A 19,559-nucleotide genomic window follows, 5' to 3' on the forward strand; every position below is an offset into this window, starting at 1 on the left:
GTTCTGACATGTTTGTCTCTGGTTGCAGCAAGAAGTTTGAAGTATAGGGGATTCAGACCCTGCCATGACGGTGAAAAATTAACCTGCACTGTCCTATCTGTCCTATCCTGTCTTATCTGGCCAGAGAAATGGACAGCTGGAGCTTAACCAGATCTGAATCTGAGGTTCATCTGCAAACATCAACTCAACAGCTACTCAGGGAAGCGAAAAAGTAATTAGGTAGTACTTCCTAAACCTTAAGAGTGCGTCAGAAGCACTTGAAGAAGGCAGTTTAAAATGCAGATTTTCAGACTCCACCCAGAGTTTCTGATCTTAGTTTTTATCAGAGCCAGAGCCAGAGGATCTGCATTTTAAGCAAACACTTTAAAATTTTTTAATATTTATTTATTTTAGAGAGAGAGAGAGAGAGAGCGCACGCGCGCGAGCTGGGAAGGGACAGAGAGAGGGAGACACAGAATCCAAAGCAAGCTCCAGACTCTGAGCTGTCAGCATAGAGCCCTTCGTGGGGCTCGAACTCACGAGCTGCGAGATCATGACCAGAGCCGAAGTGGGACGCTCAACCGACTAAGCCACCCAGGTACCCCTTAAGCAGACACTTCAATGTGATTCTGATGCTGAAAATTCAAAAACCACACTTGGCAGAGCACCAGGATTCTGAGGTTATGCCCCTCTACCACCAACAATACGGTAAAATCATACCATCCCTCTGCCTTCTTTCCACTGGCCATCCCCCTTAGGCTGCCTGTTTTGAAACATTGGGTGTTCCCTCCAAGTTTCTCTTAACCCTCCATCAGGTTGCTAATAACTTGCACGTTTGGGAGGGACGCACATTGTGACTTAATCCAGTTTAACCCCTCCTTAGAGATGGCTGGGAGCCCCACCCATTCAGGCAGATGCGGGCTCCACCAACTGTTACTCTAGCTGGAAGGTAGAAGTGTAGACTGCTACACACAGAACAACTTCCCAGGATGGTGGACGAGGCCCCTGTGTTCTATGACTTGCTCTGGCGCAAGCTCTCCCCCAAGTCCCCTGAAATCTTGTTGATTTGAGCACACACTCGAAGCTCACTTCTTCAGTGGGCATTCACTTTCCACTTCCTGTGCACATGCAGGTTCTCTTTGCTTAGTCCGACTCTTAAAAGTTGTCCAAGTTGTGCATAAACTTCTATTGTTCTGTACGCTTAGACACTAAACACTGTGCAAACTCTTCTGTGCACTGTGTGCACCTGCCCGTGCACACACACAGTCACACACGCATACAGTAAATGGCAGAGCATACTACAAACGTATGGTCATATCAGCTCAGGTGTCCTCCCTAAGTCACTATAGCCCTGGAGACAGGGGTCTTGGCATCCAGGTGTCTGGAGTTAGTGGTCTACACGGTGAGCTCCCCTCGTCACTCCTTAGATGTTATCTATTGTTCTGGAAGACTCCAAAGAAATCATTAACTCCTTGGCCTTTACAAGGAGGTCTAGATGCCCCTTTTATGGTGCAAAGGGCATATGCTGGGAGTCAAAAGACCTCAGTTCAAATCCTCCCTCTGCCATTTACTAGCTACCTAATCTTAGAAAAGTTAATTCAGTTCTTCGGGTCGGAGCTTCCTTATTACGATTAAATGAGAAAGCTTGTAAGACATCAAGGACTGTGCTTAAAACCTGCTAGGGAATGTTAGGTACCTGCTTTATTCTTATTTTCTATTTTTCTTTTCTTTTTTTCTTTATGAAAGGAAATAGTCCTCCAAATTTCTCTCACACAGCATGTTAAAGTCAGAGTTCTTCTTTTTTTAAATTTTTTTTTTAATGTTTATTTATTTTTGAGACAGAGAGAGACAGAGCATGAATGGGGGGAGGGTCAGAGAGAGGGAGACACAGAATCTGAAACGGGCTCCAGGCTCTGAGCCGGCAGCACAGAGCCCGACGTGGGGCTCGAACTCACGGACCGCGAGATCATGACCTGAGCTGAAGTCGGCCGCCTAACCGACTGAGCCACCCAGGCGCCCCTAAAGTCAGAGTTCTTGATTGCAGGTATCAGAAATAATCTCTGGCCAAAATACACAAGGAGGGAATTTATGACAGGATATTGGGGGGCTCGCAGAAATGCCAGGAAGGCTGAAGAGCCAGGTGCAGAGAAAATGGGCCGGAACCCAGAGAGGTCTGCACAAGCAAGACCACAGCCAAACTCACACCTCAGAGCAGTCTGAACACGGGTGCCCCTGCCCGCTCAGGGGGGAAACCTGATGCTCTGCTGTCTCTGCTTCTCTTATCCCATGGTCCGGAATCAGAAAGCTCTGAGTGAGAGGGTCCCTGGCTATGCTTGGAGCCTAGGCCTACACCCCAGCTGGAGTGGTTGGGGAGGTGGCTCTGGATTTTCTGGCTTCCACGGTTGGAGTTTTTAAAAAATAATGATGTAGGCCCGGTCTGAGGACCCACAGGGGGTCCCACAGCACCAGCTAAGAGGGTCCTTGGCTTTGCACAGGATAGAAAGCAAATGTGGGCTGAGAGGAAGTGAGAACAGAATGTATTGGAGACATAGAAAGAGTAGATACAGAGTGTCTGGGAGACTCGGAAAGGAAAAGGAGAGTGAGTCTTAATCTTTGCTTGCGGGTCTGGTGTATATGTCCTTTCATGCATCCAGGAACCAGTCACAAATACGGACCAGTGCTCAGGTGTCCTCCATTAGTCACTGCGCCCAGGAGACAGGGGTCTTGGCATCCAGGTGTCTGGAGTGACTGGTCTACATGACAACCTCCCCCAGTCACTCCTTAGATGTTACCTATTGTTCTGGAAGACTCCAAAGAAATCATTAACTCCTTGGCCTTTACAAGGAGCATATACATGATCTGAACTATAAAGCATGGGTATGGTGGGGGTGATGCAGGCGGTAGTAGGAATAAAAATAGGAAAAGGAGCAAAACCGGTCCTTCCTGGGTCCCTTCAGTTTCCCCATCTCAATAAGAAGGGAACTCAGATCTCAGGCAGTCAGGAAAGATCAGTGTCCAGAGACTTTTCTCCCCATTTCTAACGTTCACATCTCACCCCTGTTTCACATATACATTCATTCTTAAGTGTGTAATCTTTCTCTCCAGGAACTCCCCTCAAGCTTAGAACCACTCTGTTTCAGAGGCAGTTTTATACCTGCCTTGTCTCCTTTCCTCTGCCCAGAATTCCCTACTCTGCCCCCTTTCCACTACCAATCCCTGAACAGTTCAAATCTTGCCCATTCTGCAAATGCCAGTGGAGATGTGACCGCTTCTTTCTTGCGGTGCCCCTCCAACCCCCTAAATTGCTCCTTCCATTAGGTTCTTAGGGCACTTTGCCTAGGTCTCCGTTATCACCTTTGCTTTGTTTTACTACCACTATATCTTAGGCGTTTAATGGCCTGACCTTCTTCCCTCTCCTGGACCCAACGTGAAGCTCTTTAACTGCAGGAAGTCGGTCTTATTTATCTCGTAGCCTCGGTTCTTAGTACACAGTAGAGGCTTAATACATTTTTGTTAAGCAAAGCAGAAGTTTCTTCTCCCTTGTCTCCCAACACATACGTTCAGACACTTTTCCTATGCACATGCGACAGACCCATTTAAAAAGTGGAAATCAAGGCGCCTGGGTGAAGTCTCTGACTTTGGCTCAGGTCAGGCTCTTAGAGCTCACGAGTTGGAGGTCCACATTGGGCTCTGAGCTGACAGCTGAGAGCCTGGAGCCTGCTTCCGATTCTGTGTGTCTTTCTCTCCCCCTCCCCCACTAGTGCTGTTTCTCTCTTTCTCTCTCTCTTGAACAAACATTTTTTTTTTTTTTTTTAAAGAAATAATCCATGTGAATGCACTCAGCAAACTGTACCGTTTGGACAAACGCATTTGATCTTAGCCAAAAGGCCCGGAAGCGATTAAGCGTTGGACACATGTAAGCGGTTACAATGGTTTATTTCTCTCCAGTTTCCCCTATTTTCTGTTAAAGAGCTCTATGCCCTTGGTATGCCTCACAACGTTTTCACCGGAGAAAGTTGCAGCGTAGGTCTCCCTGCTACCTTTCCCGATGCTGGAGAATCTCTGGTTTCCTTGAACGGCCTCCTGGAAGCAGACACCCTCGCCCAGAGAACTTGCTAGGAGGAGTCCCGGGACAAGTTATGCCAAGTCCCCGCAGGTCCCCCCCTCCCGCGTCTGTCCCTCCCCCGGTGCAGGCTGGCCACAGACACCTGCGTCTCCTGACTCCCCCCTCCCAGAACCCCCACTCCGTCGGGGCTCGGGTTCCCGGACGTGGGCCTCCCTGGGAGGAGCAGCGCCCGCGGCCCCCGGCTCTTCCCAGCACCCTCTCCCCCAGCGTACTTTGTTACTCGGCGCGACCTCGGGGCCGGCACGTGACCCAGAAACTTCGGAAGCCCCGGGGCGGCGGGCGGCGGGGCGGAGGCGGCGGCGGCGGCCGAGCTCCCCCGCGCGGCCGGCTCTGCGGCGGGGAGGCGCTCGCCCCGCGCCGCGCTCGCTGCCTGGGCGTGCGGGAGCGCCGCCGGGAGCCGCGCCGAGCCGAGCCGGGGAGCCCGCGGCAGCGCGCGTTCGGCAGGCGGCGCGGCGGGCCGGGCGGGCGGGCGGGCGGCGGCGCCCAGGGACGCCGGGGGCCCGCTCACGCGCGCGGCCGCAGCCCCGCCGCTGCCGCTGCCGCCTGGTCACCCCGAGCCTTGCGCTGCTGCCCTTCCCCACTTTGCCCGCTCCTTCATCTGAATGGGAAGTTGGGGAACATGGACGGGGTCGTGCTGGCGTGGATCGCTGTCTTCTGGCTAACAGGTAGGAGTCGTTTTCTCCCCGGGCGAATAACTTTATGTATATTCCCTCGGTGCTTCGGTTCCCACCCCACCCCACCCCCATTCCCCCCCTGGCTGGGCTTAAAGCTGCTTAGCAGGCCGGCGGTAAGTGGGGGAGGGGGGTGTGTGTGTGTGTGTGTGTGTGTGTGTGTGTGTGTGTGTGTTAGAATGATGGAGGAGGCGGGGAGAATCCCGATTACAAGTGAGACGGATCGAGATGCAGGTGTTTGACTCATTAGGATTTTTTTTTTTTCTTGTGCATTTTCTTTTCCACACAACGGTTCTCTCTTGGTCTTATCCCGAGTTTGTAATGCTGTGGGTCCTGGGAAGAGCCTGGCTAGGAAGAAAGAAAGCTCGGGGGAGACCGATTAATTAACAGAACTGGTCTTCTGGAGGTGAGGGGTAGAGGAGTGCCTCTTGAATTCCTTCCCTAGAGAAGCCGGGAGAGCCAGCGGCGTTCTCTCTGTGGCTCCGGGGGTGCAGTGGGGCGCATGAGGAAGGAGATGGGGACGGAGGCTTGATTGGTTGTGGAGTTTAGGGCCCTTCTCTCTCTCTCTCTCTCTCTCTCTCTCTCTCTCTCTCTCTCTCTCTCTCTCTCGGTACAATTTGGGGAGTGGTCTCACAGTGGAGAAGAAAGAGCCTTCTTCCCCCAATAAACAGGCCCCAATAAAGATGAATTGCAGAGATATTCAGAGGGTAGAGCTTCTCCTCAGCATTAAAGTCACTTCCTCTAGCTGGGTCCTCTGTGTTTCCCCCTGCCTTTCAGGGAACTTTCTCCCCACCCCCCTGGGGTCTGGAGAGGCTCAGGTTCCTAGCACGTTGTCTCCCACGAAGATCCTGCAAGGTTAAGGGGCCGGTGGCGAGCCCTGAGAGATTCACAAAGTAGCCTTGCTTGGGTGGGGGTGGGGATGGGTAGGAAGGTTCAGGTAGTTTGGAAGCGGTTGAGACCAAGATTCCAAGCAAGGTGGAGATGGACTGATGGAGGAAAGGAACAAGAGATCAGAAAGGTTGTGAGGACTGGATGCGGGCAGTGAAGGGCAGGGGAGAAAACAGAAAATAGCACCCCCCCCCCCAAAAGAAGTTCTGTTCCCTCTGGGGGCACCACTCAGAAGATTTGGAAAAATCAAGTCAATAGGGTAAGGGAAACAAGTTTAAGATATCCAAGGCAAATCATTGGAAGAGGATTAAATATATTTAAGAAGAAAAGCAAGAACTCCTTTTCCCTTCGCTGTAGAGTAAGATTACTGATTGCCTCAATTTTTTTTTTCCCTGTTCCAAACGAAGGGCCCCTAACACTGGCTCTGCCCCCTGCTGGCTTTACGTTTGGGGGAGCAGGGCACGCCAGCAGAGTTAGCCTCTTCTCTTGGCTGTTCTGAGTTCATCCCTCCCACATTATTCAAATATGAATCATCTCTGATTTCAGGGTTTGGCTGAGCCATGTCTCCCCACTCCCCTGGCCTCCAGTGCCTTCCACCTCCACCCTCACTGATTCTGAATGTCCTTAATTTGCCTCTACTTGTACGTTATCATACTGGAAGGAACTTGGGCCTGGAGCCTGTATCACCACCTCCCCAAGGTCAGCTAGGTATCCTGGGGTGGGGGTGCTCTGAGTCAGAGATGCTCTTGCAGATACCCAGGGATGTGCCCGAGAAAAGCACTCTAGGGATTGGCAGGGAGTGGGAGCAGAAGGCGAACATATATCCGGGCCTTGCTAGATGGCCGACAGCTTTTTATGAGATGGAGTCATATCACCGGAAGGGGTCACAGGCCGTCTAGTTCAGCCCTCTCAGTTTACAGGAATGGAGGTCCAGAGAGGTGACAGGCACACAGCAAATTTGTGATGCAGCAGGGACTAGAACCCAGTTCTCCAAGCCTCGGGCCAGTCCTATTTGCACTCTCCCAAGCTGCTGCCTCTCTGGTGTTTCTGTTTGTTCGGTTGGTGGTGGTGGTGGTTGTAGGATGTTTTGTTTTGTGTTTATTTTGAGGGGAGTTGCTGCTTTGTCCGTGCCTTCTTTGCTCTGTACCTGGGGAGGCCGCCGCCTGCCAGGAGGCAGGCAACAGGTTAGTTGTTAGGGCCATCTCAGCTGTCAGATGGCTGGGCGGCTGTGCTCTGCACGGGAGGCTGGCTCTGGAGATCCCGTGGACCCCGCAGGCGTCCCCGGATCCCAGCTTCTGCTTCCCCGTCATCCCATCGGGCTGTCAGTTGTGCCTCTGGACCGGCTGCCTCTCAGCCTCAGCAAAGCAGAGGAGCTAAGGATGGCGGCTGGGGAGGGGGGAAGCCAAGGATGAGACCGGGATTCAGACTCATCGTTCACAGAGAAGCCAGGAGAGGAAAGGTGAGAAATCTCGGTCCCGCCCAATCAATGAATTTTCTCTTAAGGGGGTGGTACAAAGGGAGGGAGAAAGGGAAGGACAGATTAAAAATGAGTCAGAGAGCATAGGGAAAAACACATTCATTCTCCTCTCCCTCCCTTTCTCCTCCCCCACTTTCTCTTCCCTCCCTCCCTCCTCCCCTGTTTCTTTTGATGCAGGCTGAGCAATTTCTAATCAACACTTTAGTTTTTTTTTCCCCCCTCAGTCTCTAGCAGCTCCTTCCTTGTCTTTCATTGCTGAAATTCTGCTGTATATTTAGCCTCATGATTTCTTATTGTCATTGCGATGCTGCTTCCTGTAATAGATTGTTGTTGTTGTTTCGAACCAAACGCAGTGCTTATCAGCTGTTATTCTAGCAACAGGTGCCATCTAGCAGTAGGACCTGAAGGAGGGTTCACTCGGTCTTTGTTCCTGAATGTGGATGGTGGCGTTTTCCTCCTTTCCTGGCGCAGAAGCTGTGAGAAACGCTGGCGCCGTGTCCACTTCGCGAACACACTCCCATGCGGGGAGCGGGCGACGGGTTTTCCTGGAGGCTTGTGCGCCTCCCTGTGATGAAGATTGCTCGCTCTGTTCGCATTTCTTTTGGTTGCCTTCTGGCTTTACTTCATTCATTCATTCATTCATTCATTCCTTCATTCATTCCTTCAGCCATCCTCCAGGCACGGTTTCCTGTGCTTTGTAAGGGTTCCAATAGGTGCTGAGGATGAAGAGAGAAAAGACACAGTCCTTGTCCTCAAAGAGTAGTCAGTCTGGTCGGCGACTCAAGCGAGCTTTCCAGTGACTTTGATGTCGAAGCAGAAGGTCCCCTGGTGAGAACCGTGGCCACACGGGCGCGAGGGGAGCGTGGCAGAGGCACACCCAAGCCGCACCTGAAGTGGATCCGACGGCGGAGGCCTGGAATGAACTTCCAGAAGAGGTGGTGGCCGCGGGGAGACACGTGTTCCCGCATGTCAGTCAGCTGCGGAGTTCCGGCCACGTGCGGGCGCCGTGCCGGGGTTACGAAAATGAATGAGACACAGCCCTGCCTTCCAGCACCCGCCGGCGGGTGGCCGGACACGGTTATGGGGTAGCCTGTGCCAAAGCAGTAATGGAGCTCTGCACCCAGTGCTGTGGGGGTGCTTCCAGGCGGCTCCTAGCCCAGCCTGGAGGGGGCCGGAGGCATCCAGGAGCGGTTGTTACCTGGTGTGGTTGGCGTTCAGGCAGATACCTGGTGCCTTTTTTAGGAGAGGCTTGGATACGGAGAGTTAAGGCGGGGATTAGCCCTGGAGAAGGAAGAGTGGCTTCCGGAGACTGCTGACCCCTCCGCTTCCATGATCTCCTTTCCTGTCCTGCACTCCTTTCGGTTTCTCTCCCTCCTCTGTTCTCCTTTCTCCTGGGGAAGAGACCTTGCTCTTACCAGAGCATCTTCTTTCAAACTCCTTATCACAGCTCTCCCCACTCCCCTCCATCCCCCCCCCTCCCGCCAGATGCTGTCCTCTGGACCAGAACAGGGCGGCTTGTTTGGGTATCACGCTCTTTAGATTTTACACTCACGTGACTCTGGGGTGGCTGGTTTTTGCAGACTTGGAATTGTTAGTACTCGTAGTCTTAGTGCAAGTACTTGGTGCTCAGTACAGTGTTCGTAGTTTTGGTACCAGGACTCGGTTGGTGGATGGAACCTTGACCTGGAAGTTAAGGATTGGGTTCCAGTCCTGCCTGCTCCACAGATTGACTATGTAAACCGTGGGATCTGGGTCTCATAACCTGGTGAATGAGATGACTTCTGAGGTCACTTTCAGCTCTAAGATCCTATGATGTAGAATCTTTTCTCCATGTAACTTTGATGAGTTGGAAGTCACAACTGAAGAGTGACAGGTCCAGTCTTCCTTTTGTAATTCACCCAGGGAAGAGCCACCAGCGAGCTCCAGTTTCTTCAGCCTTTCCCTGATCACGAATGATTGGAATGAAAGACACCAGCCCGGGGAGGGAGAGCTCTTGCTAGGATTTTCAGAGAAACGGATGGGGTAGCACCCAGTGCTTGGTGGATAGGAGAGGGTCCACTCTGAACTCTTAAATGTGGTCAGATTGGGAACTGGCAAAGCAAGCCAAGCACTGTGGACCAGGTGGGATGAATCCTCCTAGAGCCAATATGGCCCTAGAATGTCCCTTCTAGTCTCAACTTTCTGTTCCAGGACCCACTCACCTCCTCACTTCTTTTGACATTTTAGCTTTTATGCCTCCTTTTCTCCAATCAAGAATATAGAAGTATAATGTGATGGTTCTTGTTTGTTTACATGCTATCATGCTTTTCGGTATGTTAAATGGCTTTCATACACATTATGCCTTTTGATCATTCTAAGTAAGAATGGCTGATATTACCTGCCTCTACTTAAGAAGACAAAGACTCAGAATAAGTGACTTGTCCAAGTCCGTGGTATCTTATTGATCCAAAAAATAAGAAACAGTGACACTGACTTGATACGACTTGGTTGTTTCAAGTGCCTGAATCCAAGTGAAACATTCTTTTCTGCTTACAGTGGGTCGGAGTAGAGCTCTTGATTTAAGTGAACATACGTGGGGTCTGTTATGGGGCACTGGGTAGTGAGGCTCAGAGTTCATGGAACTCAAGGAAATATGGCAGGGACTAGTGATAAAGAAAGCATTTAGCTTTTCCACTTCAATTCTAAGATCCAAAGTAAGTGAGAAGTGCTCCAGTGAGGCCCAGAGAGCAGAGGATGTGACCCAGGGACAGCAGATAACTGCTGGTATATCAGAGCCCATCCGGGACTAGGGGCTGGGGCTCCGCACCCGGGAGCCGCACAGGATGTAGCTGGGGCGCGTGTACAGTTGAAATTTTGGTCTTCGAGATAGTTTTTGGCTCTCTGAAAGTGAAAGAAGGCATTTTGGGTGACTAGTGTTCTTTATGGGCCAAGAAACAAAGAAGAAGTCAGAAGAACATGCTGCTTCCGGTTCCCCTGCAGTGTCTGCAGTCCTGCGGAAAGTGGTGCCCCGCATCAGGAGTAGAACCCTCATTCAGCTGGGATCCTGCATCGTCACTCCTCCATGCCCTTGGCTCATCAGGAGGCAGACCCAGAGGCAGTGCAGGGAGAGGGATTAGATTCAAACTGACCTGGATTTGAATACCAGCTTAATATTTTACCTTATTTTCTTTGGCTTGAAAGTGGGAAATTAACTTCCGTTATAGGGCTGTTGTGATGATTAAAATGGAATTACGTAAAACTCCCAGCACAATGCGTGGTACACAGTAGGTCCTCAATTACTAATTATGAACCCCAAATAAGCATATCAGCCAGCATTTTGATACAGCAGGGAGCAACCTCCAAATCTCAGTAGCTCGTACGAGCAGACATTTGCCCCTGCTCATATTACACGGGAGCTGAAGTCAGCTACGAATTGGCTAGAATTGGTGGACTTGGCTCAGTTTCAAACGTCTTCTTGTTCCAAGACCCGGGATGAAGAAGCAGCCACTAGCTGGGCCTACCGTTGTCATGGTGGAGGGCTCAAGAGGGTAGGGGGAGGGCCTAGAGTGACCAGAGCCAAAGCGTGCATCTGCCCTTTAAGTTTCTGCTTGGACGTGTCTCATGGCCTTACGTGTCTTACGTACTCACATTCCATTGGCCAATGCAAGTCCTTGGAAAAGCCCATGGTTTTTGAAGTGGTACCCTGCCTACAGGGAACAATGCAAGAGTCCAGAGGGAAAACGAATTGGGAATAATAAATAAGACGATCTATTAACTGGGTTAAATCATTCAGCAAATGTGTCGAGTACCTACTGTGTAGCAGAGTCTTTAAAAGGCTGCAGGAGAGAGTTTGTCGTTTCATGGCAGGGACCACTGAATAGGAAATTCTTAGGCAATGCGATGTCATCCTCTCGGGTACTGTGACTGCAGTAAGAGCAAGAGGAGACTCCTAGAAGAAGTGAGAGCCGAGCAAGTTTGGAGGGATAAGGAAGAATTACTAGGGGAAAAGTGGGATGGGAGAAGGGGAGCTTGCAGAGGGAACAGCCATGTGCAAAAAAGACAAGAAGCAGGGAGGACCTGATTTCTGAAAATTACAAACATTCCAGTGTGATCTGGGAATTTGGTGCCACAGGAGGGATGAAGGAGAGCGGCCCCCTCTGAAATGGGGCCAGTTGTCCCTTCTACTCCTGAAGTGGCCGGAAGGAGTAGAGTCACAGAGTGGGTTAGTCACAGAGTGACCAGACACGGAGGAGTGGCGGTGGCGTGGTTGGATGTGCAGGGTGAAGGGGCAGGAGTGTCAAAGATGGCCTTCAGGTTTGTGGCCTGGCATCGCTGGGGATGCCATTTGTGGGCCTGAACTAATACAGGAGGAGAAACATGTCAGGCAGGGAGATAAAGTTTCACTGTTTTGCATTTCATTAAAGTAGAGTCTAAGCTGCCCTAACAAAGAGACTCTAAAATATAATAACTCACACAGAATAATTTCTTTCTCTCCCCTGTAATAATCCAGGCCCAGTGGGGGTGAATTTGCCATTCCCCACCTGTAGCTGCCATGACCGCTCCAGTGACAGGCATTCTCAGCCAGTTGGAGCAAGGAAAGCAGAGGGCCAGGCAGGCAGCTTGTCTTTAGAAAGGTAACCCAGAAGTTGCACATATCACTTCTCGTCTACCTTCATCCCGAACATACGGCCACATTAGCTACAGAGAAGCCAGGAAACATAGTGCTTGGCTGGCTAGATTAAGCCCTGAGAAATTCCATTACTGACGGAGGGGGACCCTTAGTGTCTCCCTCTATGGAGTGACAAGGTGGAGGTGCTTGTGTAACATCCACATGGAGAATGAGGTTGTGTCTTTGGGTCTGGAGCTCAGGTGAGAGTCTAGACATGGAAATACAGATAACGAGGTGGTATAGGTTGTTCAGAACTTTCTTATAGGAGTTTTCTCTGTCCAAATGGCCGGCCCATCTCAGAAATCTGACCCACCCAAATGAACCAGGACACTTTCCAAAGTACCTCTGCCTTGTAGGCTAGGGACTGACCTCTTTTAGTGCAGCTTTGGTCCCGTTGGAACAGCAGGTAGGCCAGCTAGACATTACCCAGGAGCTCATTTCACATCTCTGGAAGACAAGGCAAATCAGACAGAAAAGAGATATGCTTCTGGCTCTCATCTGCACAGTGGCGGCCGAGAATGGGAAAGCATGGCTCAGTTGGACACAGGGAACGTATGCTTAATGAATGGCAAGTTCTGTGTGCACAAGTACAGCGTTATTGGCAGCAGATAATAAGCAGGCCATGAGCAAAGCCTACCTGGGCCAGGGCAGCACTGGCATTCACCGTAACCCCGTGGAAGACGGGGAGCTATTGCTGCCTTTGAGGACTACCAGGGAGAAAATATACAAGAATGCTGTCACATTTTTAAAGTATCCAAATGGCACATCTGGTCACCCTAACACTGAAGTGGATCAAGCAATCAGGTGTCATGAGAGCAAACAAGAGAAACTGATCCTGGCCAATTGAGGCAGGAAAGGAGTTAGAAGGAAGCTGATTAACTTGCAGAACCTGTGGGAAAGCTGCATAATTGGGCTTAGATATTAGGCAAATACCAAGGGAATGTCTGCTAGTCTTTGTAAAGCCTTTTTATTTTATTTTTTAACCCAAGTACATCAGGAAGATGATGGATTGTTCCTATTTTTTTAGGGGAAAAAAAAGACCCAAGCTGACTTGTCTTTTCCTTTAAACCTTGAGCCTGCAGGGCAGCATTTCTCCAAATACTTTGCCCCCATCCTGACAATGCCACTGAGGGATGGACAAGCTTTATTCCCTCTTCTGGACTATGGACCAAACCTAGAGGAGATGTGTGGATACTTCGTACTCATCTCCTACATTTAGGAAACCCGCCCGTGGCAGGCAGTATCTTAAGAAATTGGGACAGTATGTTGAAAGCGTGCAGGCAAAAGATAAATTTCTTAAATAAGATCTAACGTGAAGGCAGGAGAAGGAAGATTTGTACTGTCATACGGAATGAAGCAAAACCTTAGGAGTCTGACGGCCAAGCTATGCTGGGGAACGGGTGATTCTGAGGTCAGAATCCCACTTCTGGAACTTCAAGGACGGATGAGCTTTATACGAAATTTCTAAAGATGAAAATCCCTACAGTGATGATTGTCCATGACCTTCAGCAGCAATCTTTGTTTCTCTAAAAGGGGACTGTGCTTCTTGAGCTGCCTCCCAAAGATGCTGGCAGGAATAGCTTACCAACTAACTAGTGGGGAAAAGGAACTTGCCTTGGAAAAAAACGAAATGGCTAAAATAAGAACAGCTTTGCTTTAGATACTGCTTTTGTTATTCTCGCAAGAACACAGTTTGTCACGCATGGAATCCTTTCCTTTCCGTGCGAATTGGGGCAGGACCTTGTTTGGCCGCAGGAAGGGAGGCATTGTCTTTACTTGGAGCTGATCTTCCCTGGCCTAGTGACTAGCTGAGGTGGGGGCTGCTCTCTGAGCTGCCGCGCATCACTCTACTTTTAGGCAGCTTTTCTAAGTTATTGGCCAGAATCCATTCTCTGTGCTGGGGGTAAGTCACTCCTTCATTTATTCTGTCATCCATTGATTCATTCCGCGTTGTGTGAGCTTTAGCCATATTCTGTGGCTTTGCTACATACTGGGGATACAGGGTCAACCAAATCCTGGTTCCTGCCCCCAGGGACCCTAGAGTTAGAAATGAACTTTGTATTGAATTTCTCAAGATCAGGGACTGGTCTTTCAAATCAATTTTCCCAGAACTTAACAGAGTGTTTTAAAACAGACTTTTGATTGAATTTGAGTTTGATAGGCAACGGGAGTTTCTCTGTTGATCAGGGGTGCAATGACAACTGCCAGCATGGTCTGGTGGTCTAAGAATGAAGATTCCCGCCTCTGCAAATGTAGAAAAACACATAATCTCCAGTGCCCACCTTTGATCCTCAGTGTGCTGTCTATTTGCTGCTCTCAGTCAGGAATCCTAAATTTTACTGATGCCTTCTATAAAGGATGATTCCTTACCTTACTTCGCTTCTTTTGCTATCTTCCCTAACCTTTTCTCTCCAGTGTTCTGAAATACTTGCTTTCACTGGTAGGCTGAAACACAGATTCTTTCCTTACCTCTATAAATCTCTTTATCAGACACTGAAACAGCAGTCCCTTATGGTGTCGCCAGTGCCTGGACTCGGAGGCCCATCTTTCCCATTGTGCCAACGTATGCATGACCCAATGCTTCCCTCTCTCTGGCTCGCAGGGACTCCTTCAGTTACATGCTCTGGTGTTTCCCCAGCGAAAGGAATAACATATTTATAGCTAGAGAATGGAAAATGTTTTAATATGTCTGGAGTGCGCTTGGGGCCAAATCACATTGAAGACCTCATATGCCGTGTCTAGGCATTCGGGTCTTATCCCGGAAGGAAAGGGGAATCAATGGAAATCTTGAAGCAGGGAGCAGATATGATTGGATATGTCTTTAAAAAAACAACTCTAGATTTAAAAAAAAAGTGTGGAGAGTGTATTTGGCCAGAAGTAGGGAGACCACGTAGGAGGCAATTATAAAACTGAGGAGGTAATGAGACCTATGTGAAGTGATGCTCAAGAGCTTTGGAGCCCGTCAGCCTGGGTTCATATCTGTTACTTGCTAACTCTGAGATGTTAGGGAAGATACATACATTCTCTGAGAAACAGGTTCATCGTGTATAAAATGAACATAATAACAACTGTAGAATTTTTTGAAAGAATTCATTAAGATACTACATGAATAATGCATAACACAATTTCTGACACACAGTAAGCATTTCATAATTATTATTTAGTAGGAGGAATAGAAACCTAATTTAAGGGGGTGATGGCCGCAATAGAGAAGGGTCAAATTTGAGAGATGTTTAGATTTAGTGACCAACCAAATGTATTCGGGGACGGAGAGGAAGTCATCAAAGCTATGATTTCTATCCGAGGTGATAGGATGAGGGTATACTGGCAGAGGAGCTAGAGAGAGAGGAAGGACTGCTCTAGAAGCAAGGAGTGGGAAAAGAGATGATGAATGGGGTTAGACATGTTGAATTTGAAGTATCTGTTAAAACATGCAGATGAGGCTTCAGAGAGCTGAGGGTCTGAGACTTAAGTGATAGTTGGAACCATGGGAGGGAATACGATTTCTCAGATCAAATGCACGGATGAACACCACGAAGAGGCTGACCATTTTTAATTTATTTACCTGGCATGCAAAGATATTCTTATTAGCCTGTATAGACTCCAGCGTAAGAAGTACTAGGTTTTTGGCATCTGACAAGTAGTGAAATAGAAAAAACTCTGTGGGAGGCAGGACCAAAGCTCAGGACGCTAACCTTACCCCAGGGCAGATCTCTTGGAAATGAGAACCAGAGGGAGGGTCTTGCCAGGCCGTATCTCAGTGCCCATGGGGAACTATCAATCTTAGTTTTCGCCCCAGTTACATACTCTCTCTGAGGGGCCTGATCTGGTGGTAGGAATGGAGATCCCATATGAGAGGTATTTTTCCAAGTTGGGTGGTCAGCCACATGGTTTCAGATTTGGTTCAGTCATGTGTCGGGGGGAGAGGAAACAGTACTCAATCCTCTGGAGAAGGGGCTAGTATCGTGGCCCAGGTAAACAGACTGGAGCCTAGAGTCAGGTCTCAGTCCCAGTTGGGCAAATGGATTGCAAATCAGGAGGAGACCGTCTAAGATAAACACAGGTTGAGAAGGAGATGGTACGTAGTGGGTGTAAGGAATCCAAGCCCTCACCCAGAATTCAGGGTTAGGGCCAGAAGAGCAACTCCAGACCCCACTAGAGTGGGTTGGGGTTCCTAAAGGCAGGCTCAAGACTCGGGTGGCATTCATCCTACAGTTTGAAGTTCATAGAGCTAAAGCAGGGATTGGCATTTCCATGTTTCTTCACTCTTAAGGTCCTTAAAGATCCAATAAACTGGGATTTACTGGAGATTTTTCATCCTGTCTTCTCCAGTTGTCCAGATGTATCCTTAGCTGAGAGTTCCAGGGTTCCTATTATACCTGCACAGGAACACACAGGGTTACCCTCCATTTCTGATTTCCAGGAGGTGCCTGTGTGACTGTGCAGTGATGAGTAAACCCAGGCACTGTCGCTGTTCAACTCCTAATGACCTATTCTAGCGTTCCTGTGTAGTTTCTGCGCTCTGCCCTCTACGCACTTAGCATCTCCCGTCTTGGTATCTGTGCTCACCCAGCTCTAGGTTCATAGCTTCCCAGAAGTCAATAGACTGTGCTTGACAGGAGCACCAGCTACATTTATTGAGTGTTTGCCATATACCATGCTGTCCTAAGTACTCGGGTTCAAATTTCATTTAGCCTTCAGTCAGTTCCGTAAGGTAGTTATAATTATCCTGGTTTTACCAGTGAGGAAACTAAAAGTGGTGAGTTGAGAAATTTGCTGTAGGTCATGCAGCCAGGAAGGGGTAGAGCTTGGACTCTAATTTAGGACTGGATTCCAAAATCCATGACTCTCGCTCTTATGCTGTAAAATGGTAGATGTTTCTCAGAATGTATTCCTGATTCTTTGGAGCATGGATTTATATTGTATGTCCTGGAATGAACGGAGAACCAACTAGACTACATTAATAATTAAGGGAGTCCAATAGCTTGGTCAAATGGCTAATCTCGTTAATAGAGAACAGAGCTGTAAAGGAGGTTATTCTTAGTAATCACCTAACTCTCTCACAAACAAACAAACAAAAACACAAAACCCTGACCAAACAAACAAACAAACAAACAAATGTACAATACTTTTATTTAGCAACGCTTTTATACAACACTTTGTCTGCGTTCTTTGCTGGTTTTATTTATCCTAGAAAGGCTAGGAAATGTGATTTCCCAGGTATAGCCTGAAGTGATAGCAGAGAAGAAAGGCGGTGTGGTCAAGTACAAAGTGTTGTACTGGGAACAATGCCTGTGATTGGTTATTCAGCCTCAACCACTGCTAACCGAAGTCCCTTCACCTCTCTGTCCCATTTTTGGAGAACTGGAAAATTGGAGTGTGAATAGGGATTTGGAGAAGAATTACAAGGTTAAAAATTAACGCAATGGAATTTAAGGAGAAATTGTAAAGAAATTTCTTTTCCCACTCCAGCTCTGTGAGTTAGAGAGCAGTGGAATTAGCCATATCAACATTTGGCGTGGTGGAAGGAAGCAGTGGAGCCTAGAAACTGAGATTCTTTGGTGAGCTTCCAGATTGGAATTATTTGCCCCTGGATGGGGCTGATGTACATAGTCTGGTTATCATCAAGCCTGTTGGTGGTGGACGTTCATGGAGATTCAGGAGCCTCAGTGTGGGAGGTGAGAGAAAAAGCAGGAAAGGTGAGGGAGGATTAGTGTTTGAGATCTACCACTGCAGGACATGGTCACAGTCCTCTGCGGTAGGGTCTCCTCCGGACAGGTGCCCAATGACGTAATGCTTGTTAACAACCCTGTGAGTAAGCATTATGAGGCTCATTTTGTAAGTGAGGGCTGCTTAAGAGGCTTCGTTAAGGCCTCATTGCTAGTGGATGGCCAGGTGGGATTCGAAGTACTATCTATTTGATTCCACTGCTATTCTATACCGTGCTATCTATGACACATGTAACCGTTTTCTCTGCAAAGTCTTAGAAATTCCTGTAGTGATCGTCATTCATGTGTGCGCGCGTTCCTTCATTTATTCTATAGCACTTGGTAGGTTCAAAACACTACGATTTGGTGAATCTCAAACACTCTGTTGTACTCACTTCCTCATGTTCACAGAATGCGGAAAATGTTTTCTCCCCAGAAGAACTTAGAACCTGGTTTTTCATAATGAGAGGTGCTGGTCTGGAACTCCGAAGACAGGAGCACAAGTGTGGTATTTTGCCTTTGTTGAGGGTGATTCCATAGGAGACACTCGTAGGTAAATAAGTGTATGTTGGAACCGTGAGAGTGAGTGTGCTTTCAAGATGTCATTTTGAACACTGGCAGGAATAAAGGACAGAAGGCGCCCCGCGGAAACTGTTCCTTCCTCGCGTGCTTCAAGTCCACTGTAATTCTAGGGTCTCAAGCTCCCGGCAGCTGACTTGGCAGACTCCCTCCTGGATTTAATTCAGAGCGTCTTTATCATGTCTTTCTGTTCATATTCCTTTCTCTGCCTCTCATCATTATTCTGTTTCTGCTTCTAGGTTAGATCAAGGTAGAAACTCCTGATTCTCTCATTGAACTGAGAAAGTTAAGTTGTCTTTGCTTGGAATTTCTAGATCTCACCATTAAGTTAATAGAGACCTTTTGCCTCTCAAATACTCCCCTGGTCTTCCATTCACTGAAATCTCCCTCTCTTTCTTGGACAAAGCCTCAGGCTGTATCTTTTCGCCACTTAAACTTCTCGTTTGCTTTCTAGAGTTCTTTCTCCCTTTTCTAAAAAATTTATTTTGAGCGACAGAGAAAGAGAGGGAGACAGCATGCACAGCAGGGCAGATAGAGGGGGAGAGAGGGAATCCCAAGTAGGCTCTGTGCTGTCAGCATGGAGCCTGACGTGGGGCTCAAACCCACAAACTGTGAGATCCTGACCTGAGCTGAAATCAAGAGTTGCACGCTCAATCGACTGAGCCACCCAGGTACCCTTCTCCCCCCCCCCCCCACTTTTTTTTTTTTTGATGAACCTTCAAAGCTTTTGAACTTAGTCTACTGCTTTTGATCTGAAAATCTTCATTTCTCTTAAAGCTTTCATTTCCCTTCATCTCTGTCCCCTTTGCTAGCTTATCATCTGGAAGGGAAGTCACTTCCTCCTGAAGTTATACTTCCCAGCTTCATCGTTTTTATTTATCAAATATTAGTTGAGCACCTGTGGGCTTCACAAGCCAGGACAGTAAGATAAGACACATTCCTTACCTGACAAATCTGATGGGGGTGACAGGCATGAAATTCTTGCAAAGTAATTATAAGAAGTGTCTAGAAAAGGATGCTGGGATTCTGATGGCACAAAGGAGGAAGTGATGAATGGACTGAGGGTCAGAGAAGACTTACAGAAAGCCTTTGACCTGGGCTTTGAAGGGTGGAAAACAGCTTCCCAAAGAAAGAAGCGAGGAGAAAGCATTCCAGAAACTAGGAGCTTCATGTGCAAAGACCCAGAGGTGTGAGATAGCATGTCCCACCTGGGGAAACTGTTAACTTGTTTGGTTGTTCCTGGAAGCTGGTACTCAAATAAAGGTGCCACTACAAGTGAGGCTGAGGAGGTAAGAAGAACTAGATGATGAAGGACCTTACATCTTTTCCAGGTGCTTTGGGTTCTATCCTGAAGGCCAGGGAGGTTGAATGAAGGGTTCTAAGAAGGAGAGCCACAGCAGCCAGATTTAGAAAGACTGCTTGAATTATATAACAAGGAGAATGGATGACATGTGGGCAGTGGCCGGCGGGGAGATGAGACGAG

The 19,559-nt window shown here is 48.5% G+C and overlaps 1 protein-coding gene across 10 annotated transcripts in view; it reads left to right on the top strand.

The window, feature by feature from the left end:
• Positions 1-19,559, top strand: part of ILDR2 (immunoglobulin like domain containing receptor 2) — a 64,714-nt gene that overhangs the window by 1,345 nt on the left and 43,810 nt on the right. For 4 of the 10 annotated variants that reach the window (XM_027046456.2, XM_053208814.1, XM_053208813.1 and 1 more), the window contains exon 1: positions 4,072-4,770. The exons of 1 other annotated variant lie outside the window; for it this stretch is intronic. In XM_027046456.2, the coding sequence (XP_026902257.2) occupies positions 4,119-4,770 (652 nt within the window). In that variant the 5' untranslated portion in view covers positions 4,072-4,118. Of the gene's footprint in view, positions 1-4,071; positions 4,771-5,053; positions 5,183-6,209; positions 6,364-6,938; positions 7,124-17,148; positions 17,468-19,559 lie in introns of those variants that run through there. 5 more of the 10 variants (XM_053208819.1, XM_053208816.1, XM_053208818.1 and 2 more) reach the window with 5 other exon arrangements.

This window comes from Acinonyx jubatus, chromosome E4 (genome assembly GCF_027475565.1).
Source record: "Acinonyx jubatus isolate Ajub_Pintada_27869175 chromosome E4, VMU_Ajub_asm_v1.0, whole genome shotgun sequence".
In the NCBI taxonomy this organism is placed as follows: Eukaryota; Metazoa; Chordata; class Mammalia; order Carnivora; family Felidae; genus Acinonyx; species Acinonyx jubatus.